General features: G+C 31.9%; 1 protein-coding gene across 1 annotated transcript; it reads right to left on the bottom strand.

Annotated features, from left to right (window-relative positions):
• Nucleotides 1-9,986: 9,986 nt before the first annotated feature.
• Nucleotides 9,987-13,386, bottom strand: LOC128174910 (C-type mannose receptor 2-like). Its single transcript, XM_052840335.1, has 4 exons — nt 13,004-13,386; nt 11,097-11,182; nt 10,532-10,619; nt 9,987-10,314 (listed from the first exon to the last, which is right to left on the bottom strand). The coding sequence occupies exons 1-4, from the start codon at nt 13,344-13,346 to the stop codon at nt 10,079-10,081; spliced, it is 753 nt and encodes a 250-aa protein (XP_052696295.1). The 5' UTR covers nt 13,347-13,386; the 3' UTR covers nt 9,987-10,078.
• Between the last annotated feature and the right edge of the window lie 14,021 nt (nt 13,387-27,407).

Here is a 27,407-nt window from a genome sequence, read left to right on the forward strand (position 1 = left end):
TCATCAGGCAGGGTAGATTCAAGGTTTCTTCAGATCATGATCAAGGGGTAGGATGGGGTCACAACGTGGGGTTGTTGGAGCAAATTTACATAAATGTAGTAATATAAAGAGAACAATCTCTAAAAAAAAGTTGCCTAGAATAGCTGTAAATTTAGTGAGATCAACCTCAGATAAAGTAGATTCAAATGTGTTCAAATCAAAATCTTAAGAACATGCCGTAACGTATGCCCTCGTTGGTGTCAGATTATAAGTAACAAGTAACATTCTTCCAAATTTGTGTTAAGGGTGTTGTTTACTCAGGGTTTGAGTTCTCGAATTCGGATTGTTATAAAGTTCAATGTCATGAGTAAAATTTGTTCTAAACACAAAAAGTATCTGTGAAATGAATTATTATTGACATAATATTCGATATTTCTACTATATCATGGAATTATGCCAAAACAAAAATAGACTTTTAGCCAAACAGAGGAAATTCGGACTAAATTTTGCAGATTTTGTTTTCTGCTAAAACATTTTTGGAAGTACTCTGATATTAAACGTTAAGGTTGTATATTTTAGTCTATATAATTTTGCATATTTTCTGGTAGTTTTACCTCATTTATTCATTATAATAACCGTATGGCATGAATTTAAAAAAATATTGAAATATGCTTGAAAATGAGAAAATACACCATATCTCAAAATTTTGATCATTGACCTCATATAAATTATATGCCAACAGAATAAGATCAATATAAGTAGTTTAGTACTATAAATGTTTTTGTTTTATCATCATTCAATTTTTTGTAAAATTGGATCAAAAATGGGTAGGAATTTGAAAAGTGATAGAGGAAATTCGGACTGGAATATTTATAAAAATTGTGAAGGAAAACTTAATGCTTTTGTATGTATTTAGTGTCACTGCCATTCATAAATTGTATTTTATTTTCAAAAGTGTTGAGCAATTTGTATTATTTTCACAATTAAGAAAATCTCAATCATAGTGTAAAATTTTAAGTGATTTTCCTTTAATTTTCCAAAAATATACAATGGCCATTAACTCAAAAAGTAGGTCATTGACCTACTTTTTTGAAAATGAAAAATTACACTACAATAAAAGGTCTATAACACACAAAAGTTGGTTTTTCATTATCATCAGTGGAATTTTTTTTCATTCTGAGTAAACGTCATCCTTAAAGAGAAATACATTTTTTTAAAGAATTCCTCCCCCGCCCTCTGTAGTCACTCTGCTCCCCATTAACCATTGGCATATCTCATTACACAAACTCGGTGGCACAGTGCCGCTAACTAGCGAGCAACTTCAGTTGTGCCCCTTGTGTATTTATATTTTAATTCTTGTATACACGCTACGTCACAAATACAACTTGAAAAACGTGTTGACTGGAGAAAATCAGAACATGATTAACGATGCTATTAAATAGATATGAATATATAATTTAGAAAGAGCAAGAAATGTTTTATTTATAGTGTTACTATACCGGAGTAAAAAAGTCGCTAATATAAGAAATCATTCTTGCCATTATACTAGTCATCGTCGTCCTGAATATTGCAGACAAAAGCTATTAAATGAAACATTATAGCTCATTAAAAATTTAAAACCAAAAACTGTAAGCATGGATGTATATACTAACGGGATATGCAATCTCTACATTCGCGCAATGTTCACTTTCCATACTATCACGCAAACCTTTAGAAATTTGTAAAATCCCTGTTCAATCCACAACCCCATGCAGTAAAATAAATCGTTTTTTATAATAGCGATCTACATATAGTAAAGGAATCGTTAGGGAAGCACTGTACTCGAATTTGTGTGCCTCAATTTGTAAAAGCTTTGAATGTTTTACCAAAGATCACCCGTGTGTTTCTTCTAAATTTGATTTACAAACGCCTGTTTTGAACGGAGCGATTGGGTCACCTACTGTGTATTCTCAACTGCAGCTTATCATAAACGGACCTTGTCACCTAGTTTTCGTAATGATATCTGCCAAGGGTTAATAGGGAGTACAGTGGACCGAAAAACCTTAGCTAGCAAAGATGCTGTATAGTATTGCGAAGTCGAAATAACTACCGGTGTGATACCCCTAATGTTGATAAGAAAATGTTTATTTCAAAATCTGAAAGAAGATTTGAGTATTTACATTTAAATGTCTACACAGCAAAATATTTAGGATTTTCTTTCGGACTTTCATCAAGTAAGAAGTGAAGTGGGCCGATTTTTTTTATGAAACAGTTAAGAGATATTATACAAACGTCAAACCATTTCACAAACAAAAAAGTCGGTATTTCAACAAAATTGATCATTCCATTTTCCGTTCTGTTGCACATCTAAACAGTCCTTGCTGTCGCCGCCGTCAGGTTGACCAAAATGAGGGACACAGGTAGGTTAAAACTTTCCCATTCATACTGTCCGTTCATTGTTCGGTCATGAAGTCCATAATCCACAAAAACGCAGATGAATAGAAATCGGAAACAAAGATTAAAGAAATTTGTAAATAAATATGTACAATATTATAAACATATTATAGAGCCGTATTTTTTCAATCGCATTACTCCAAAATTATGTTACATTTTCATGTCATACATAAATCTTATGCATATGAAACGGTGAAATAAAGTTGTGTTCAGATGAAAATAGCTTTCAAAATAGATAATTTATTTCCAACTTATTTCCGTCGGACAATGACGGTGCTTATGATACTTACAAAAGAAATACAAAGCGTATGCTTAAATTGTGAAAATACATGTAATCGAATCAATCTTGGTAGGAACCTACAAACATGAACAACCTCTTTGTCAAATAGCATTTTTTTTAAATACAGGTTCAGTTTTTTAACGAATTATGAAATTGTGCGCCTATATATTTTTAAGAAATACAGTCTGTTTGTTAGGTTTTATTTAATTCCTTTTAAATTCTCAAAAGCCAGTGCAAGCAGACGTCTATGTGTATACATCTGAGTAACTTGATATTGTTAATATATCCTTGATGAGTGATAAGCGGTAGTTGAATATGACTGCTAGTTACACTCGACATAATCTACTAAACAACTCCTTGTTATTAAATTTAGATCTTGACGCATTTCATTTTGTTGAATAAATCTGATGAGGTGCTGAGATAACAGCATTGATTAATTGACAGACGATTACTCTTTTCAAGTAATCAAATACGGTAAGTTAGGTATTTTGTACCTCATAAGGTAAACGCTACACAAAGAGTCGTATATGCGTAAACTAGTTATACTCGTAAAGTTAATAAAAACACAATGTTTTCATAACAAGCTTAAGGACAGGTTTTCGTTTATGGGATTTTTTTTTCCAAACACAGAATTGCGGTCTACTTGTAAAAAAAATCAAATATGAATTTTTAATTTGACCCTGATGGTAATGAAATATAGAAATTTATATCCAGAAGTAAAACTTTAAAGAATGTCCGCTCCTGTTGTTCAGAAATCGAAACAGGTAAATGTAACGCGGGAGTATTACATTTGTATGCAATGACACGTTTTCCTGCAAATATATTACTAGTAAAAATAATAAGCTAAAGATATATACACAGACAAGTGTAAAAAACATACATAAAAATGACTTGTAAAACCAAACTTCTTCATGTGCCACTTCTGTTGAATGGGGTGACTATTTCTGGTTACTCTAAGTATGCTATTTTATTAGCTTTTTAATAATGAAAATCTTAAATGTAAAATGTATTAACATTTCAAGGTACTGAAAAGTTAGATAGTGTCAAAATCATAGCGTGTACTTCAAATTTTGCAGCATACGTCATAAAGAAATAGTTTTGTAATAACAATTGTACATATAGATATAATCAATGTACAATGAGATCACTTATACAATGATTTCTTTCTTAGACATAAACTTAAATTGTTCACATTTACCCTTTGTGTATTTTGTGATCAGCATACATTGTTGCCTCAACTTTTCATTTTTATTTACACGTCAAACACTTGTAGAACGATTCAAAATTAATCATTGACTCATAATGATAAATATTTAATAAAACAGATAATGCCATTTTAATTATTTGATTTTTTTAATTTTTTTTTTTAATTTCAGTACAGTTTGTACTTCCTGGTGTTACAGAGGCTGACAGTAAATCAATTTATTATTATTATTTCTGGCCAAACAGAACAGTAGATGTAAACTTTAGTCAAATCATCGATACTTGTTCACATACAGATACACATGGTGTCACAGAGGCGTGGGTAAATGTTGATCTGCAGACCGTAAGGAGCATCTGTGACATTCTGGTACAGAGATGACGGTAAGCACAACTGATTACTGTAAATCAAACTTTATTCGCGTGCGAGAAACTGTCGTGAGATTCGCGTGGGCCTCGTTGTCGAAAATATTACTCGCCGCGAACCAGTCGTAGTAGTGTGGTTGTTATAACAAGATGGGTCTAATTAGGCTTGGTCGCGAACTTAAATTGTCGGAAACCAGTTTTTCGGAAGTGAATTGCGAAATAAAGTTGTCGCGAATAAAAATTGGTTTATCGTAAATGATATTAATATTGATCATTAAGTTAATGTAATACAGATCCTGTTTAGAAATATAAAACGATTTTTTTTTATCATGAAAGCATAGATCATGTAGTTTCGTAGACAATTAAACATGCATCAGTGTTTAACATGAACTTTGCAAAATTTCCTTGTTTTATGCATTCTTGCAATATGCCTTTTGATGAATTAAAGGGCAGTGCACAATGATTATACAATGTTATCTTTCGCAAGGAGACAATCAAGATTACATGACATAATTTGTTTTATTATATTACGATACCGTTTAATTCGTTAACACTCAAATCAAAGTATAATCTGTTGCCATTAGCTTTTTGATGTTATCAGATTCAAATTTTAAATAATTTTTGAAAACGGACAAGTAATAACATTTTAACTAAATTTGCATCACAAAATGATGTAGGGAAACACCTTTTTTGCTAAAAAAAAAAAAAAAAAAAGCTTTTGCAAAATGTATTTGAATTCCTTCATTATCTTATTTCCCACTTAAACACTTACTAGACAGGACATCTATCAACACATTTCAAGTGTATGTACATTATAGATCTAAATTTACATTTTCCAGTTTCTTTGCCTGTGATAACACTACATATCGATTTTGTACTATATAACCCATAATACAAATGACGCCAAATCGAGGCGCCAGCGGAGTTTGCTTATTAATATTTAAATATATTATCGTACGATGGCTTAAAATTATATAAATATAAGTAATAAGGAATCATTTTTTGAATATTATGAGATGATAATTTCGGTCGGGGTGTGATCAAATCTACTATAAAGCCCTTCGGGCTTTATTGAATTTGAACACACCCCGACCGAAATTATCACCTCATAATACTCAAAGAATGATTCCTTATTCCTTATATAAATGGCTTAAATGCTAAAATGTGCTATAGGTTACCCATTCTAAAGTATTTTATTGATGCGTGGGGATAAGATAGGTTTTTAATAATTGTCCTTTGATTCGGTTTAGGAACGCTCGCAAGACGATCGAAACAAAAGACCAAATAAACGAAATCGATATGTATGTCGATATATATGTCAAACGCAAAGCCAGGTAAAAACTAGTCTTAATGGTTTGTTTTACAATGTATGCTGTTATCTTTCACTGCTTTAAAATAATCATCAGTTTGGTATTCAGGGCTGCGTTTTACAAAAGAACTTACGACAAAATGAATGAATGCTAATTAATCACAGAGTATTTAATGTTTTATTCTCATGGCTGTATAATATTATAATGGACATCAGAGTAGTTGTACAAATAGAGTTCTGTCCAAGTTTTGTTCTTTATATATCATTTCATGAGACTGAAATGTTTTTTTGTAAAACGCTGCGCAGGAATACAAATAAATCAGTTGATAATGGTCAAAAATTGATATAAATGTATCTAAAAGTGTTTTAAATAATTAACTGGACAAGGTGTCTACGCTTTGTAAGCAAGCCTGGTTAGACAACAACTATAAAACCATGACTTTAAAAGCCTATTTTACTCGTAGGGTATATGCATCTTCTATATTTCTGAGAACAACATGAATGATGTACGCGGGTATGATAAGGCAACTCTCAGCGATCAAATTCCTCTGATCGAAATGACGCCACAATAAGCAGCATGATGTCATATTTTACTCAGAAACATGTCGATTGTTACTTTATCTCTGGTTTAAATTATAAAAACTACAGGCATAAAATATCACTAAAATCTTCTAACTGAATATATCTTCGATTTCCCTCTATTACGTATAATTATCATTGATGACGTCACAATCATGTTTAATAGAGAAGATCGTGTCGGGAGACAAATCATCGGAATGCAGTGTAAACAATGCCGAAATAAGACATAGTTATTACAGATACCTAAGATTTAAATGAGTGTCAGTTAGGATATAATCAGGATAATACAGGCATGGATATTTTGTTTAATCAGCGAGTGTTATAAGGTAAGCAGGTCGACATGTATATGGCTTGACCAGCCTTTCCTCTGTCAGTGTGTACAAAAAAAGGCAAAAGTGTAACACTACCCCGGATATTATGAAAGATGACTTTAATAAATATCAACGGTATATGACTTAAACTACTTGAACAGTGCTGCTTGAATCCTGTGATTTGTTGTTTAAAATGAAAAATACGTAGTATCTTTTAAATGAAAATATAGAAGTTGAGAGGGTTTCCGATAAATATCTACAATATTTATTTTATGCGATTAACAATAGAATTCTAGCAGTAATACTAATAAACCTGAACTAATTGCCGATCGAATTATTGTAGCAAACATACAAATGAACTTTGGGGTAGTGTTACACTTTTTGATTTTTTGTTAAGGTAAAAAATTGATCTATTTTTTTACTGTCACGTGATACCATGGCACGACAGCTTCAAAGATCGCGTCGATTCCGAAGTAGAAAAATACTATCTTGGTGAACACATTCACGTGGTATTAATATTCCGCACTGTTTTCATAAAAAAATAAACAGTTTTCAAATTGATCATAATGTTGACGGTCATTAAACTAAGAGTTGCCTTAACCTACCCGCGTACTTTCCGACCAATAAAATTACCAACTTGGCTTAAAGGCAGCTTAAAGACTATCTTTAAGCCACATTTAAGCCACGTTTAAGGACAACTTATATTTCCTTAATGTACAAACTTGTTTTAGCCACTTTTAAGATACCTTTAAGCCACCGTTAAGCCATCTTTAAGCCAATAAAAATCGTTAATTCAATATTGTGCTTAACTTACCAACAAAATATATAAACTATATGATAATGATAGAAAAGGTATTCAAAACAGTTTTTGTTCTAGAAAAAAAAAATAAATAAATAAAAACGCCCAAGACGAGAATCGAATCCGGTACCCTTCTTTTATCAGCATCACCTCACTACCTTTACGTCACGGCAACTTATATATTCTAATCGGTTTTTATATCCTATATATCAGTGGATATTTAATCAATGTATTCAATGTGTATTTTTTATTTAAAGATTTTGACTTCCATTCAAATTGTAACAATCAATTACATGTGTATCTAATTTACGATTTACATGCATGCATATATTAAGAATGTAATACGGAACTTGGTCTTCAGTGAAAAAAAAAATATATTATACCTAAATGGAAACCGTTAGGCTTACTTTGTAAAAAAAAATTTAAACCGAGTAGATAAACGTCCATCTAATTCATAGCTAAATCAAATGCGGCGAAGAAGATGAAATCATTTCTTTTATTAAATGCATTGAAACTATAAGGGTATTAATTCTACGCAATTTTCCGGGTTTTCATGATCACGGTCCCGTTCCAGTATGTTTAAATATTTAATTGTATACATTATTTTCAGAGTATCAATTGTATAACAAACAATATTACCGATTACGGGTGACGTATTTACTGAATGTGGCAATTGCAAATGATGTATACATATACTTGTACATACAATTGTATGATGTACCAGGCCGGGTATGTGACATATTTACTCTTATACATATATTTAAACAAATAACCCCTATTTATGATCACCGGTACAGGAATTAATTAGCCTCTAGATTTACTCTTACATACATGTATCTTTAATTTGTAGACGTAACATTTTTAAAACCGAGAGTTAGGAAATAATACTTTGAAAATGATTTACAAATGTAAATTAACTTTTATTCACTAGATAATCGTATACACGTACATACTAAGATTTCAACGCCTTTAGAAATTCTGACTTGCAGCTGGGCACACATCACAATTGTTGTGTATATCTTGTATATTCTGTGTTAGTTCCAGGAGTTTTCTTAAGTTGGACAAACAAAAGACTTTAATTAGATATACACACAGGAACAAAACTAGACACACATCAAAGCAGTAACATCCCGCCCGATATAACAAGGCAGTTGAGAGTCTTTTCAAAGGGAAAATAGTTAGTAAACAGTTACGATAGGGTTAGTTATTTAAATCAAAGTACTGAAATACTAACAGGGGTTGATTTTATCGATTTTTATTTATTAAAATCAACGATATCTTATTTTGTATGACAAGTAGTTTCTAATCTGTATTTGAACTACACACATTTTTATTATATGAGTCCTCGAACTTTTCCGACAGGAATTTCGAGAAAACCCCATATGAATAATGTTTAGTAATATTTGGAGAAAGAATTAATTCCATCATACAACTAGTATGTAACAAAAATTGAAATACATTTGAAAACTTGTATAGATCCAGGCAATATTAAATTCTAGTGTCGTTCAACCCGACGCTCGGTTGTCGCCGTTAATCTCCAACAAGCTAAAGAAACTTTATGGAAACAGCCAATCGTTGGGTTGAATGAGACTATATTGAAATCCGGCGTAGGAATACACACGACTACAAAAAATACCTAAATTGTTCGTACAATTTAAAATTTTTCAAGGTATATTCATAAATAAGTTTCCTTGAAAAAAAAACCCAATGCTTCAGCATACCTAACATGGAATTTGTCGTTTTTTTAAAGAACAAAGTCTTGTCAGCGGTGTTGATTTGTGCTTAGGTCCAAACACTGTTTCACTTTCGGTTTACTAGAGCAACTGCATTTTTGTTGGGAAAGAATGAAAATACAGTTGGGTATAGTTTAAAAATCTTCTCACGAACCGAATTCCTTTAGTATTACAATTTATCATGAGCTTTCTGATATATGGTATATTTAAGTTTCTTTAAACAATGACGTTCACGGTTATGAACCAGGCCATAATGATATTAATAGATATACGTAGAAAACACCGCCTTAATAATTCTTTTGAAGAACTGAAAGGCTTTATAAACGATTTTTATATCTCATGAAGGCAATATTATTTTTGTCTCGGGATAAAAAACGGACAAATAAAAATGCAATAAAGATAAAACCTAGTATTTCTTGTACACTTGCCTATCATACATTATTGTTTATCAAACTAACTAAACTGTCAAAGAAAAACTCTTAAACGTATAAAAAAATGATTTGTTTAAACCTTTCTGTGGAAGAGCAGGTGGTATTCAAAAAATGAATTACGTTTAAGACATCGTCAATCAAATGTAAATCATCCATGTAAGTTTTGTGTCTTAATTACATTTTGTCTCTGAGATCTCGCTGGTACAACATTAATTTATAAAACGCTACCTTAGATAATTGAGATATCTCACTGGAAGTAGAGTTTGGGGGTTTTTTTTGGCTTAGTGTAAGGATTTTTGATATTGATTAAATAATAATCAATTATTTCATGTAAAAACAATTGTGAAAAATAATTGTGTGAAATACTTATTTTGACTATCGAAAATTACGACGAATAAAAAAATAAAAAACACATCTACGGCTATATATTAATCATCTCACAAAGTTTTAATTTTCAAGCCTTTATCGGTTCTGAGATCTCGACGTGACAAGCTTATTGTCGCGGGACAGGCGACAGACGACTTGAAATGGATTTTGAAAAATAACAACAAAAGCCTCGCGATATTATCATTCTTTATCATCCATGAAAATTTCAGGAAAACCATCTATCCAACTTTAAAAAAAATTTGGAGGGTGGAATCTTAATGATAAACAAATGTCAAGCCATCTCACAGACGAAGGGGTTGTTACGCCAACAATGTCGATCGTTCCATGTTCCGTCCTGCAGCATTTCTACACAGTTCTTATGTTCTCTGCCATCTGGTTCCCCCGGCAACCAGTTGCTGAAGGTCACTGGGAGGTTGGAATTTTCCCATTTGAACTGGCCTTCCTCTTCTTGGTCATTGAGTCCGATCCACAAACCACAATTATAAATGTTGATTGGCACACATGAACCTAGAAAATAAGCGGTTTTTTGTATCTGATCTTTTCTTTCTCTTTTGCATTTCAATGAATATTAATGTTTTTTTTCTTTGGTTTATAACTTTATTCAATGTCTTTGATACACTGTACGTTCAACCATTGCTAAAATGTTATAAAATAGGTCGTATAGCATAAGTTTTACTCAAAGAAAAGCAAGTTACATGTTTGCTCTAAAATTATATCAATCTACCTATTTCATAGCTTTTTTGAAGAAGGAAGTCGTTTTCACCGATGGTCGTTAGCTCCACTAGATGCGAATTTCTTACCCTGCACTCGTCCTGGCAAATATGTAGATAGTCACAACAACAATTTTATTGGTTAAAAGAAAATCATACTTTTTGCTGGATTCCTACACAATCTTTATGAGATTTGCTAAACGTTATGATTAGAAGAATTTGTTTACAAGTTTAATAGTTAAAAAACAATGTTTCACAGAAAAAAAGCAACAATAAAACAACCCCCCCCCCAAAAAAAAAAAAAAAAAATTCAAACATCATCATTTGTAAACTGTAACGCTAGCATAATAATAATAATAAAAAACCCATTCATTTCAGAGAAAATATTTATTTCCATACGTGTTCGTTTGAATTTCAGCTTACTCTAAACACATTTAAATTCTAAAAATAACATGCAGAGTGGAAATGTTTTCATCAAGCCAAATAATGTAACTGAAATGGCGGTTGACCCATACATATTTCTGATGAAAATAACACATTTTGACACAGACCGTTGCAAAGAATATACATATTACTAACCTTGGCTTCCTGCCATGTCATTTCATTCTCACTATAGAAGTACCAGTGTTTATTTTCCGTGTACTGAAACCAAGGTCCATCAGAAACTTGAAAAATATGAAAACAAAAATGTGTAGTAACTCTTTTCGTATTGTTATAGCGACATGAATAAATATTCACCTATTTCTTAAATTCCCAAACCACTAAGCTAGAGGTACATATGAGTTAATAACCTTTAACCTTTTGTATAGTCAGTTTTGTTTGTTACCCAGCAACGATTCAATGACTTTTAGCACACTAATAACTTCCTTTGTATCATGTAATATTTCATGTGTTTGGAATTATTTAAACTTCTACAGAAATGGCCACACATGGTTGGGAGTGGAGGCTGGTAGTTATGATTATACAAAGAAATTGAAATTAGAATAAATTTGAGAATATGTAGATGACTTGTGAAAAACATACATGCGTAGTATGCCAACAAGTCAGATTATGTTTTATCTAAAATGTAAAAAGGGTAGGAGGAGGTGATTCACATATTTCTTTTCCTATCTTTAGGCAAACTAAAGTTAAAAAAAACCAAGGATTATATTGTGGAAGATTATCTTTAAAAAAACATCTAAGAAATAAACTAGCAATACCATTTTTACATTTGTTTAAACCCTGCCAACATAAACATATAAATAACAGATAATGAAAATTGGTTTTATGAAATAAAAACCAGTGTTCGTGGGTAGTCAACGTTTTCTTGGTTCGTTGGGACGTTGGTATAAAGATCAGAATATTTTTATAATACTAAAAATAATAATAATAATAATAATAATAATAATAATAATAATAATCATATTTTAAATATTAAACAAATTTTTGTACAAACGTCCATGGGGATGTCATTTCGTGGGCAAGGGTTACATGAAGTAACGAAAGCCACGAACAGTAACTCCGTTGTTTCCCGCGAATAATATTGATTCCACGGTAACTAAGCTACATAAAATGGAGTACTCTACTTGATTGTAATAAAACATATTATAGAGTATATAAGTGAATAAATGTCGTTAAAAAAAGTATAATATGTATAATATAGGAATCTTGAACAATATTGATCCATTTTAAACTAGTTACATGTAAATATTATAACAGGATAACAATGGATACAATTCACATAACTTACTACACATAAAAAGCCGGCCATGTTGCATGATTTGAAGAATCGTATCCATTTGATGAAAAATTAATTATGTTAAAATATCTACGGCAAGTCATTACGTTTGTATAATATTTTGATATAAGGTATATGCCTTAATTCACCAAAAGAATTGTATTAATTTTAAATTACTTCTCATAAAATCGTTATAAAACATGCGCTGCCCATATACTCTAATGTAGAATTTAATAAGTAAATAAATGAACAATTATCAACATTTTGAGAAAAAAAAAAACATTTGATGGACTACTTTTTTTGATAACGCTATCAAAGTGGTTTCAAGTTTAAACATATCGGAAAAAACTTATTTACATGTATAGGTACAAATTGTTATCGTTATACCGACAATACCTTTGGCCGATTTCGTATTTTATTATCACGTCGATCATTACGAATTAAAAGACTTTATCATTATTAAATAAAATGTCAACGAGTATCATCAGTGGCCGTAATTAGGCAAAACATTCATTCATGTAAAAGTCAATCAACAGTATATGTTATTTTTTTCTGTATTATACGCAATTATTCTTATGAATGAATTATTCCAGTTTAAAATGACTTGTTTATTTTTTTAACTTTAAAAATAGTTTAATGGCAGCCAAATAATTTACATATATGCTCTTGAATTCATTTCAAAATTAATGAGAGACTAGGACATATTTTGAAGAATTTTTTTTTTTATAAAATGTGCTATTGTTGATATAGATATTAAATACTGTATTACCTCCTAGTTTCATGGGGTAGTATTTCCAGTTGTCTCCATATTCCTCTTTGTATATGTTGACCTGGGTTAAGTAGAACCTCAGTAGTTTACAAGTCTTCGAATTACTATTATACAGTACCCCAACACACAGTGGCTGTCTTGCATTACACTCCAGTGCACATCGAATTACAGAATGTAAAATCAGCGTGTAGATGTAGTACTCATCTGATCGGGGTAAAATGTGATCAAACCTTGCGTCTTGTTTAAACTTTAGAAAACGAACAGTCGCCTGGCCTTTAACATGCAACTTAGCAGTTTCAAATACTAAGATCCAGAAATATATTTGAAACGTCGAAATAAACATTTTGGTAGTGTCTACTTCGGTTATGATTTGCTAGTTTGTCGATAGGTGTATGTTGATTGAATCAAATATAAAATAAATGAGCTAAAGTACTCGATGCAATTTTTTGCGTTACAAAAAAAATCATTTGATTTTTCTTTTCATTAAAAAAGCTGGCAAAGTCAACATGATAAATAAATAAACCGACTTTTAAACCTTTAATTGTCACAAAGAACTGTAAATATGCCTTCCTAAATCATCAATACGCATTAACTGATTTAACATTAAAAAGGATCCATTCTTTGTCTATAATGGATCGTCAAACAAATCATTATGTGTATTCAAATTGGATTTGTTTTTAACAAATAAATATATTTATCAGCCGAGCTGATGTCAAACTTGAAGATCGATTTTGTATTTATTTTAAAGATTTTAAGTTTCAAATGGAAACCGATCCTTTAATTCATTGTGTTATGGCTTTTTAAAAATCTACGGGACATTGCTCGATCTTCCACAGTGTGTGGTACGCGCATGTGCGATGTAATAAATTTCACATGAAAACGGTCTACAATTATCGAGGATATTTGAAGTATATGAACCTGTCTTGTTTTGTCGTTCATTGGATATTCCTTGCCAGTGCCGTGGTTGTCATATCATTTTTGCTCAAAACGCATCTCGGCACGTCTTTTCGTTCAAGGTAACGTGTTCGGGTGTATGCAATACCTGAATGCGGTGAAGCTTGAATAGCGCTCTCGGCCTTATAAACTTTAAAGTATAGACTGGTATTAAAATTGCGTTAAAATCTTTAACTATAATAATTTTTAAAAGAAATTCACTCTTGTTGCTAAGCAACAAAAAGGTCTTCCGTTGGTCATGTATTAATATGTACAAAAAAATCATTTCAGAAAATGGTTATAATATACTGTTAAAGAATTCCCAAGAAAAAAAATCAAAAAGAGAAAAGGTAAATTGTAAGTACTTTTTGTGAGGACTGGAAGTTTCACCGGATCATACAGAACATAGTAAACATAAATCTTATTTATTGTTTTGTGTTTCCTCAAAGTTTGGATGTTCAAGTTTTTGTTAGTTAAAATATCTCGTTGAGAAAAGGTTTTTGTCTCGGGAGCGGAATCGAACAAACGGAAGTTATTTAAGAAATTGAAAGTATATGTTTTAGTACATTTACCTACGGTACGTTACTGTTCATCACATTGAGTAAAATGTTAAAAAAAAGCTTAAGTTAAAAAAAGAAAACTTCTATTGCTTGAACGCTTCGAGTTGGAACCGTGAAGTGACGTACGACCAAATGAAACCCGTTAAACACATGTTTGATCAAATGTCCATTAACCATATAAGTTTTGTGTCCCTCTCACAGTTTCTGAAAGCTTATTATAAAAAAGAAAAGCTAACTGAGATATACATGTATGAGATGTTTGACAGGAAGTAGAACTTGTTTTTAATATGTGTAGATGACCTTTTGTATTTCTATACCTAAAATGTTACTTCCATGATAAAAAAGCAAAATATTTTTAAAAAATCAAAATTGGGTGTACTTCCTGTGACAACTGGAAGTTATGCCGGATAAAATTAAATAGTGTTAACACATGTTCATAAAAAGGTATATCCTCCTAAATGTTTGGTTGTTCAAGTCGTTACCATTTTGATATCTTGTTGAAATAATGTTTTTGTCTCGGGATAGGAAACGGACAAACGGAAGTGCTCAATGTAAATTGTAATAAATATTTCTTGTATACTTGCCTTTTTTAAATTATTGTTCATCGAGCTCACTACAAATATCAAACAAAAAAAGTTAAACTGATAAACAGCTCGATTTGTTTGAACTCGTTCTGTGTGGACCGGGAGTGACGGAAGACAAGCTGAAACTTGTTAAACACATCTTCAATTCAATTTCTATCATCAATGAATGTTTCGTGCTTTGATTACTTATAGTTTCTGAGGTTTCATCGGTACAAAATTTGTTTTAAAAAAGGTTCTTGAACTAATTAAGATATCTCACCGGAAGTAGATTTTTTTTGTTAATATAACATCGCATAAAAAACCTATGTATATATTTATACTTATATATTTATTCTATGGAAAAGTAATTTAATGCGTAAAAAATAGTTTTGAAGTGCTTCCGTTGACGACCCTCGTAACAATTAAAAAATTAGTGTCTTCATAAATAGGTCTATCATCCTACAAATTTGGTTGCTAAAGTCTTTACCGTTTTTGATATCTCGAGATGACAGGCTTTTCGTCGCGGGACAGAAAACGGAGGAACTGAAGTGAATTAAGAAAAAAACCTTTAAATAAATACCTTTAGATCTTTTTATTTTTCATCATCTCTCAAAATGTTATCATTTCTCAAAATTATAGGAAAATCTATCTAGACATCTCTGAGAAATTCACGAAACAAAAAGGCGGACAAAATAATAATAACTAGACTCTTGTTGCAATAGCAACAGAAATGTCTTCCGTTTCGATATCCATGTATCAATTTAACTGTAAGACATTGCTTCTCTCATATAGAAAAAATAGTGGATATGATAATTATTGTGAATGACGACGGCATTCTTACATCCAGACATGTGTTAAACATAATAGAACCCATACGTTACTTCCATGTAAAACAACGAGTATGAAAAAGAAATCAATTTTTGAAGTACTTTCTGTGACAACCGGAACTAACTCTTAACTAAACAAAACATGTTAACCATTTGTACAATCATTTTCAATCTTTTCTCATAGTTTGGTTGTTCACGTCTCTGCCAAATCTAAGATCTCTTTAAAACAATATATTTTGTTTCGAGACCGGAAACGGACGAACGGAAGTGATTAATAAAAATAAAAGCTGGTATTTCTCGTACATTAGCTTAGTGACATCACTGTTAATCAGGCTTGATGAAACAACCAAGAAACAAATAGGTATATAGCAGTCCCCCCCCCCCCCGGAAAACTGACTATAAAGTTGGTCTTCCCCCTTTTTACATTCCGGTAATGTTTCTGGCGGACCATTCGTGGCACTAATTTACAATAACTGATATGCTATTAATTTCTTATGATAAAGCCTTTAAAGCATTTATAATAGTCATTATACATGGAATAAAATATATGGTTTTTTCACCCCTAATATGAACAAAGGAACGCGCCATCATAACATTCCTTAGTCAACACCATTTAATTCACCTTTTGTTACACCTTTTTTGGAACACATTTTACACGGATTTCAGAATACCTCGAATCATTCACTGCGTGTTAATTCTTTTCGCTTTTTATTTTGCAATGTGATTTATATACATAGTGCAGCTCTGAAAACGATACCATATGAAATACGATATCCGATTCACTTACCTAAAAATCTTATCTTACCATTTATTTCATTTTTAGACGGTGGCTATAAATAGCCACGGTCTATTGCTACGGTCCTGACCGGAAGAGTATTTCTCACGGGGACCCTAGCGGATAAGGAACGATAACTCTGTTCGGTATGCAGTGTTACACGCAATGTTTTATCTATATGTCGAATTCAGTATGAGAACTAATTTTAATCTTATCAGATATTTTAAGCATTAAAGCTGCTAATCATTTTGTACCTATATTTAAATAATCTCACAATAATCGCTTCTTGTTTTTTTTTTTTAAACAGGTTTGCCATTTCATATTTCAGCAATTATGCTTCATCGATAAATTCAGTTATTTTCAACGCATTGATTTTAGTTGAGGCAGAATATTTTTTTTTTGTTGTAGCTTATTCTAAAGAATTCACAACATATACTGACAATGAATATTACTTATATTACATTTTATTGAACTTAAACCGATCAATGGCACACTTTCTTCTACAAGTGTGCATGTGTTTTTAAACATACAAAAAGCTTGAAATTTACGATACAAATGTGTTTAATTTTGGTCTGACCTGTGATTTACCTAATTTTGTAACCCACTCAGTCTGTAGGAACATTAATTTTATTACAGGCGCCTCAATATTCATCAGACAATATTTACTACTGATGTTGACGCTTTACTTCCTGCTGACTTTCTCTCAAACACGCTAATCGATCGACCTCGGATTGGAAAATTTACGTGCAAATCAACAATCAAGTCGTCATTTTACAATTTTACATGTATGCATGAATAAACAAACCACATTTTACGATGCTTCAAAGATTTTCAGTTCAGATTTTTTTGTAAGCAAATAAGGGATTAAAGACATGCTGTAAAACGTCTTATGGATTTCTCGGCGTGTCAGCTCGTGTATCTCTAATTTGCAGCAAACGCTAGCTTTTTGTGAGAAAAAACAATCGGTTCAACTCATGCAATATTCCATATTCATTTATGGTACATTGTGAACGGTAATGTAAGATATAATAATTTTGTTCACTTAACAGTTTCTGATGAATTGTTCACAATAAACTGAATAACGCAATTCGATGAGCGAGGCACAATTCGGACTTTAATCCATATGCGCCCATCTCTGCTATAAGAGAACTTTTTCTTTGGTTTTGGGGGATTTTGTCGCTAACAGATAACATTATTACACATGTACGTAAATATCGCCCCTTTTGTTCTCAAATAATTTTTAACTCGCGAGTACAACTCTATTATGAGCTATCTTAGACTTTTGTTTTCATTTACAAATAGGCGGGCCTATATAAATGCGTCAGTTTGCAATCGAAATACACACCTGTCATCACTCAACGAAATGCTACATCGGCCGTAGCGTATACATCCATGCTATATTTGCGATAAATAATGAAACATGAAGGTAAAAAAATGTGCTTCATAGATAACTGTAGTATTCTGCTGAGCTACAGAACTATATAGCTTTCCGAAAATATTGCCGGGATTTGCAAACCCTAGATCTATTGTATAATACATGCAAAGAATAAAATGAAATTTATATACACAGCTGTACGGTCAGAAAAAACATGCGTTCAACTTGAATTTTGAATAATTAATCAATATTTGTTATAAGTTTACTAAAAAAAGTTTAATGTAGCAAGTAAATTATGCGTGTTAAGTGTACTGAGAAGCGATAAGATATACATGCGACTTTCCCAAATTCGTTCAAATGATTTGAATAAATCTATAGCTAAATACAATAAGACAAATGTTCTTTAAAACTTGGATTAATGAAACTGCCGCGACTGAATATTGTATGATTTTTTTTTCAAATTTGTATTCACTTTCGTTGCGAGCAAATGGAAATAATCCACTTAAGTCGAAGATAAAATATTGATTGACTCTTCTGTTTCATGATGACGTGCATTCCAGAAGCAATACCAGTTTTCTCAAACAGGTTCTTCTAAACCATTCCGTTTTCTGTACACCTAAATTTATTAACTGACTATGAGGACAAAGCAAGTGTGATGCACATGGTCCACAAGCAAGTGTGATGATGCAACTTTTCCCCCCGTGAAGAAATTGAGGGAAAATGCTGTCGAGAGGGACAATAACCGTACTACATGTATGCCCAAATAGTTAGTAAAAACCTGATAAGTATTTTATGATACCAAAGTTTTATTTGTTCTCATTACTTTGAGAAATCTACAATATCTTTAAAGCACAATAGTCCAATCCACAATTTTCAAAAGTTGTTCCCCTTTGCGGGGTCAACTCAAAGGTCAAAAGAAAAAAAACCCAAAAAATTCCCCTTCTTTATACAATCAAATATTTGGGCGTACTGTGATAAAATCGCTTTGGATTGGAATTATTCATTTGATATGTGGTGGCAACCCACATATTTAATGAGTCATTTTGGTGCAATCAAAATACGTACATGTAGTACATGTATAACCGAAAACGGAGTTTTAATGTCAACTGATATAGATACAAACATATAGATACAAACATATAGATACAAACTTCTATACTACAAAGGCTACTATGATAAATCTATAGGATTTCCCCAAAAGATGACGATAAAGAGACACAACATTTGTAAAGAGTGGATTGTGATCACAACTACGATTTCCACATAATTATCCATGTCCAGTTGTGCGAGTAAGCGTCAGGTATTAGTACACGTATGAGATGCTGGCTGTGGATTTTCGACAACAATAATTACCATACATGTAATATGCCACTTTCAAACGGCGCCACCGTCTAACAGTACTTTCAGTACTTTGATTAAAATAAAGATTTACTTGTGTACCATCATATTTCTTTGAACAATGAAACAAGAGTAACTTAAAAGAAACAACATATGAGCTGACTTATTTTTTTTTTTAGATAAAAGCTTGTTCTTCTAATGAATAGTAAAGTAAAAAAATGTCCTATATCAAGTGCACTTTAGTTGGTTATTTATTTAATTGTTTTTTTATCGGTTGCTACATTTATAAATACAAATTTATTGATTTATTTGTGTAAATATTTATTACAGCATTAGTCATCTTATGAATGATTTATTGTTTTCAAGAGTAATAAATTCACCAGCGTACCTGTTTCAGAATTTTTGTTCGTAAATTTTAAAAAAAGAGAGCAGAATTAAATGTAATTGTCAACCATTTAAATAAAGAATAATATAAGTGAATAAGTATTTTGAAATGATGGTTTTACTTTAAGATGACCATAAAAGTATGATGATGTGGTCATCTGTAGTTTTTGAGATATGGGGCCCAAAAAAATACAATATTCCTTATAATTGGATTTCAAACATCGGGCTTGGAAACTTCAAGGGCCCCTACTCTAGGGGCTAAACATGTCATGGTCATCTACTAGTGGTATACCACTACAACTGTGATAGTATGGTTAAGTGGAATCTAGAATATGATATTCGGGTCCACACCTATGGAACACTATTCAATCATAATAATGAGGTTTTTAACATCGAGGGACCCTACCCTGAGAGCTGAAATTTTCAGAGTCATTCACAAAAGGTTTACCACTGCCACTAGCTGTAAATATGGTGATGTGGTCATCTTTAGTTTAAGAGATATGGGACTCTAAAGAATATGCATTTTATTCATTATAGTTGGATTTTAAACATCAGATTCTGGAACATCGAAACAAAATTTCTCTAAAACAGAGGTGAAGTCTGAAAAAAATTGGCACAAACAGACAGATGGACGGATAGATGTTTTAAAGCATTCTCAAAACAGTTTCACATACAAATTCTGAACACAGAATTTAGCATAAAGGTGTATATCTTGTAAAACCAAGTACACTTTAATCAATTTAATTACCCAAAACTAGGTTCTATGATTCATTCCATTACACACGTTTAATTTCAAGCAGTGTTAATAAAAATGTAAATCGGCAAACCGAAGCTTAACCTGTAATATTAATGCAGATATATGCAACATAGGAGTGTATAATCATTAATTTTAATCCTTAATGGGTTTGTATAAATAGTTTTAATAAAATTGGAACTAATATAAAAACGTGAGGGAGAAACCCTACTATGGGGAAAAAGCTACTAAATAATAGGTTTACCAGGGGAAAAGCTAATATGGGGAAACTGCTGTACATCAACGTTTTTCTGGTGTATTATTAATACAATGTAGTTATCATATAAATTGTGAAGACATTGTTTTTTTTAAACCTTTTAGCAGTAAAAATCGCAAGAAATAGTGCCACCGGGACAGAAACAGGGAAAAAAGGTTTAATAACAGTATTACTTTGCTGATCAAAGATCTATTATAAACACAATCAAATATGTTTCTATTGAATATAATCAAACAAAAAAATAAATATCAATTTAAGACAAGTTATTAGTTTTGCTTAGGTCTTAAATGACGTTTAGGACGTTTACCAAATCTTTACAATTGTTGTCGTTGGTGTTTTAAAAAATTGACATCGATTGATTAAATTTTTTTTTACATAATTTTATGTACATATGTAGATTTTGTATTACATATGTAGGTTTTGAAAGTTGCATTTCAGAAACTCTGCAAGCAATGGTAGCTAGCGATAACATCATCATTCATACAAATTCATATAATGCAGGCAAACACTTAACACAGAAAAACAGTACACAAAAGTACAAGTGGATGTCCACCGTGCATGTGAGTAAATGTCCCGATAGCCAGTGAACATCCACTTGTACTTTTGTGTACTGTTTTTCTGTGTTAAGTGTTTGCCTCTTGAACGGTTAAATAAGGGTATCAGTGGTCCATCACTTATATAGTCCTACCTTTTGCCTACTTTGGAAGAACTTGGGACGTATGTGCATCATTTTGAAGAATGTATGTAATGGTTGATGTTGGATTACAAGTATTTAATTAAACCATCGGTTAGGATTAAAGTAAATTTACAATGCTGTTATATTCGGTAAAACATTCTCACTATATAACTCTTTATAACAATAAATAGCCAATAATTGTAATAACAATAGCTCGTCCAAAAAGTATTAACCTATCAACATAATTATTTTTTATATTGACCGGCTATAATATCAAAAGAATATTCCCTCTATTTCAATTTAATGCCACCGAATCGTGTTTTCGTAGCCGTTGACGTGAACAAGTGTTAACGTAACGTCATAATAATAATTCAAGACACAGATTTTGAATACCACGGTTTGCTATCATATGGATTCTTAGATCTTCAGATATGTAATGACATCTGAATTGCTAGAATGTGCGTTTTAAAGGAATAAAACAAGCTCGTATTTTGTGGGATCATTTTTAAACCATGTGTCTTAAAAAAAGTAATCAAATCAATGTGCTGCGATGATATATTGGGGCAGACTATTGAACTTTATTCGCTTCTCAGCGAGTAAAATTGTAAATTTATAGTGTTTCTCTAAACCATGAATGTTTTAAACGAGTTTTTACATGCCTTATAACATGTTTATATAGTTTTTGAATTGTAATATGGACAATTCACTATTTTGATGTTTAAACGGTTTTACAACTGAGTCAGAATACAAGGGCATCAAAAGTACATGTATTGACTACATTACCTTTTTTGAAAGTTTGTAAATCAAATCAAAATGTTTCAATGGCCTTTAGAATTCAGTGTATGTAAAGTTTTCTTGACATTAAAGATATTTATTTATAAGCATTGCTACTCTGACCATGAAACCAAAATAAAATATTAATTATGTAAAAGATTTAATATATAAAACTAGCGGGTTTCATTAGTAACCATTTTTATATGTATTACACGTAGAATTGAAACTGTTCTAAACTTAAGTTATTTTTTGGGTTTGAAAAAATTCTTAACTTTATATCATCTTTCCTCGTGTATATGGGTTATTTTTATGATGTTTTTTAACAAATGACGTTGTACTAAACAAGAGGCCCATGGGCCACATCGCTCACCTGAGGAACAATAGGTATGATAAAATCAGCTTAATGGAGTCATAATACAAACTATCTGGACAATGTACAATAATACATGTAGATCCTGTATAAATAAAATCCATTTTCCCCTGGATATTCTTATGTTTATAATCATTAGTCCCTTTTCTAACAGGATGATTTTATAGTCATATCATATGTTGAGTATTGCAGTTCTCAAAAAGATCCTTAACAATAGTTTATATATGGGATATAAACGTACATCAACCTCTGAACCTTCTCGTGAGGCCAAAGAATTGTCCTGGGGCCAAAGTCTTAACAATTATAAAGAATCATCTGCCTGATTAGTTTCTGAGAAATTTTTCAAAGATTTACCCTATATATTACTTTGTTAAGCTTTGACCCCCAATTGTGGCCCCACCCTACCCCTGGGGATCATGATTTTCACATCTTTGAATCTACACTAGCTGAAGATGCTTTCACAAAAGTTTCAGCTTTCCTGACTGATTAGTTTCTGAGAAGAAGATTTTTAAAGAGTATCTCTGTTTATTCCTATGTAAAACATCGACCTCCCATTGTGGCCTAAACCTACCCCCAGGGTTATGATTTTCACAAATTTGAATCTACACTACCTGAGGATGCTTTAACACAAGTTTCAGCTTTCCTGGCTGATTAGTTTCTGAGAAGAAGATTTTTAAAGATCTACTCTATATAATCATATGTTAAACTTCGACCCCCATTGTGGCCCCACCCTACCCCCAGGGGTTATTATTTTCATGACTTTGAGTTTACACTACCTGAGGATACATCAACACAAGTGTCCGCTTTCCTGGCTGATTAGTTTCTGAGAAGAAGATTTTTAAAGATTTACTTTATATATTCATATAATAAACTTCGACCCCCCATTGTGGCCCCACCCTTCCCCCGGGGGTCATGATTTTCACAAGTTTGAATCTACACTATCTGAGGATGCTTCCACACAAGTGTCAGCTTTCCTGGCTGATTAGTTTCTGAGAAGAAGATTTTTAAAGATTTACTCTATATATTCATTTGTTAAACTTCGACCCCCATTGTGGCCCCACCCTCAGGTGAGCTAAAAAGGTTAAGTTTACAATACAATAAGTTGTTAAAGTTGGTTTCTGGAAGAACAGACTTTTTAAGAAAAAAATCTTGATAAATATTGACAATTTTTTTACTTTTTTAATCTTTAGTTTTTAAGATCTGTGTACAAACATAGAATTGTGAGCAAATCTCTTTATCTTGCTTATAATTCGAAGCTTAACACTTAAATATGGTTAGTAAATACAAATTGTGAACAATTAAACACAAGAAACATGCACTACATGTATAACAAATAAAGAACACAATTTATTTTTTCGAAATGAATCATCTATGTATATACATGTATATACCTACATATTTCCGTCAGCGATATCAAACTCTATTTAAACTGAATAAACTCGAGAAAATGCCGAGCATCTCAACAAAACCTATTGCATTAATCTATCATTACGCAAAAGTTAATGCTAAATTACCGATAGAATGAATTGTATTTCAGTAGGCACCTACCCCTACATCAGAATTTGCTTAATTTGCGCAGGTAAACAGTTAACTGTTTGATTTACCGAAGTCTCTGTTTGATTTAATACGTAAACATCACGAAATACAGACGATAGTTTCCAGGTTACAAAGCATAAATAATGAAAACGAAACGATAATCAGAACAAGCGAACACCATGGCGTCATGTGTGAAAACTGTCAACGCATTGAAATATTTAGCCTCAATTTACTTCACAAAATCGGCACCAATATATTTTGCATGTTTCAAAATTTCCCTTCATGCGCGAACTGTTGCACAACAAGCAAATTCATCTTAGTCAGATCGACCCTTTTTCGTATAATGTCATGGCTGCTTTAAACAAAGAACCTCGTTTTAGAAGTATTGAATACGAGTCTAGGTAAAATGGGTATGCAAACCCGGGCCGTGGCAAAATAAAAGCCGGGGCAGATCGGCAATCGTCAATTCCAAATACGCATTATTTTGCAGCAATATTTACAGCGAATACAAATATACTAGTCCATCAAATATCCTGAAATTTTAATGAGATTGGCAGATTAATAACTGCCAATCTTTGTTTTGCCCTGGCCAAGTCTTGCCTACACATTCTACCGGATGCCGAGCCCGAAGCTATTAAACTGATTGAAACACGCCTTTCCTTTATTATTATTTTCGCAATAAGTCAGATTTGAAACAGAATTACCCCTTAATTTTTGCAATTCATATTTTCCTTCCCATAAGGATAATACATGCTAAACTACGTTGAATTTGCCTCGGTATTTCTTGAGAAGAAGATTTTTAAAAATGCACCCCCCTTTTTCTACAATTTCAAGGTTTTCTCCGCTTTGAAAACAGATCGGAATTTTATTTCTGCAATTTATATTTTCCCTCCCATAAAGATGCTTTGTGCCAAATTTGGTTGAAATTGGATAAGCGGTTTTAGAGAAGAAGTTCAAAATGTAAAAAGTTTACAGACGGACAGACGGACGGATGGACGGACGGACGGACAGACGGACGGACAGACGGACGACGGACAAAATGTGATCAAAATAGCTCACTTGAGCTTTCAGCTCAGGTGAGCTAAAAAAGGTGAAGGAAACACAGCTAAAGAAACTTTAAAGAAAATTGAAAAATAAAACAATGAAAAATTGAACGACTGTGCTTTAATTGGACTTTGATTATAATACTGAGCCATGAATTGTATTTCGTTTGTTTAATAAGAATCAATGATAATCCTAAAGCCTACTATACATTAAATAAAACAATAAGAGATTTATTACTACTCTTAAGGTTAAAGCATCAGTGGAAAGCAATGACTATATTTTAGTCTAATATTGTAGCTTCTTCCCTGTGCATGTTTTGATTTTTGATTTCCTAAGCATTGCCAATTAACAAGTAATTTACCATTTTCGTCAGTTTAAGAAGATCGGAACTACCAGTTTTACCCACTCCTCAATTACCACACTGTATGGTTAGTATATTGTCCAGTTAATAGAAAAAAGCAAATATATCGTTATACATGTATAAATAACTTACTACAAGTAGTCTCTAAGTTTTTTTGCAGTCGTATGTATTCCTACGTCAGAGTCCAATAGAGTCTCTTTCAACCATCGGCTGTCTCCGTACATCTCCGACAAGCAGAGAGTCAGTCTATATTTAGAGGTCGCATCATCAGGCTATCACGTGACCTGGTATCTCTTGCTAGTCGGGGATTAACGGAGACAGCCGAGTATCTGGTTGAACGAGACTAGAGTTCATTATTGGTTGAATCAATACACTTTTTGAAACATTTCGAATACCGATACATAGTTTGATAAAATAAATTCTTTTTTTAAATATTACACAACATGATTCATAAGAGGTTTTCTCGAAACTCTTGTCGGAAAAGTCCGAGAATCCATATTATAAAAATGTGCGTAATTCAAATTGAGATTATAAACTACTTGCCAAGCAAAATAACATGTTGTTGATAAGATATATAATACTCGATAAAATCAACTCTCGTCGGTACTTCAGTACTTTGATTTTTCCTAGCGTCATGACAACATATGTTGGATTTGAAAGTTGCCAGTTTGTAAAGGTCTTAGAAACTGTGCGAGCAATGGTTGGTAGCAAACACAAATATCATTTATCTAAAAAAAATCACATGTAGAAGGTCTACACTTTAAATCGAAAGCGAACGTGAACAAGAGTTCAATTAAAAAAAGATGTTCACTCTGCATGTGTGTAAATGTCCTGATACTAATGTTTGAACGGTCAGATAGGGAAAAATTTGTCTGGCCTTTGAGCAAATGCTATGCAATCTGTGTACATTTCATTTGAAATCATCTACCTTATTTTAACTTTTTAATTTAAGAAAATGATGGTTACATCCTGCAGAAAGTATTGTTTAAATGGACCTAACTATGTTAAATATATATATATAGAAATGTATTGAAGACAAAAGGTATTAAACTTAAATTTAAAAAACAATTGTATTTGATTATGAGCTAGCATTGTTGCAGGTTTAAAGCTAATTGCTGTCGTTTATTGAAAATTTAATTGACAGCATTAGGTGTCATTAAAACTGTTATTGTCAAAAAATTGTAGATAATTGGTCACACTGATATTGTCATACTAACAATTTGCAATAACTTTGAAACAAATTGTTCATTGTTATCACTTATTTGTCATCACATATTTATTAAGGTTTGCTTTTTAAAAAGAAATGCTATAAAATAAGGAAACAACTAAGCTCCTCAATTTAACCACATCTCTGTTCAATACTTTGAATACTATTTTGTCAAGGGCGGGGACTTCGGGTAGCTGTTACAAAAACGAAAGTGAATTAGACTTTTCTATTTCGTTGCTGGCCACCCAGCAATGACTCTTTGAAGTCAACAACATGTGTGTGGCCTTTGAGCAAATGCTACGCAATATGTGTACATTTCATTTGAAATCATCTATCTTATCCTAACTTTTTAACTCAACAAAACGATGGTTCCATCCTGAAGAAAGTCTAAGGTCTTGTTTAAATGGTTCTAACTATGTAAAATATATATGAACATGTGTTGAAGACAAGATATATTAAACTTTAATTTTCAAAAAAATGTATTCGATAATGAGCTAAAATTTCTGCAGGTTGAAAGCTAATTGCTGTAGTTTATTTATAGTTTTATTGACAGCAGGTTTGATTAAAAAAAAGATCGTACAAAAATAAGGAAGCAACTAAGCTCCTTCATTTCACTACATCTTTGTTTGAGTAGTTGAATAACAGACACACAGTATCTATTTTTCACAAAT

This window comes from Crassostrea angulata, chromosome 2 (genome assembly GCF_025612915.1).
Source record: "Crassostrea angulata isolate pt1a10 chromosome 2, ASM2561291v2, whole genome shotgun sequence".
Classification (NCBI taxonomy): domain Eukaryota; kingdom Metazoa; phylum Mollusca; class Bivalvia; order Ostreida; family Ostreidae; genus Magallana; species Magallana angulata.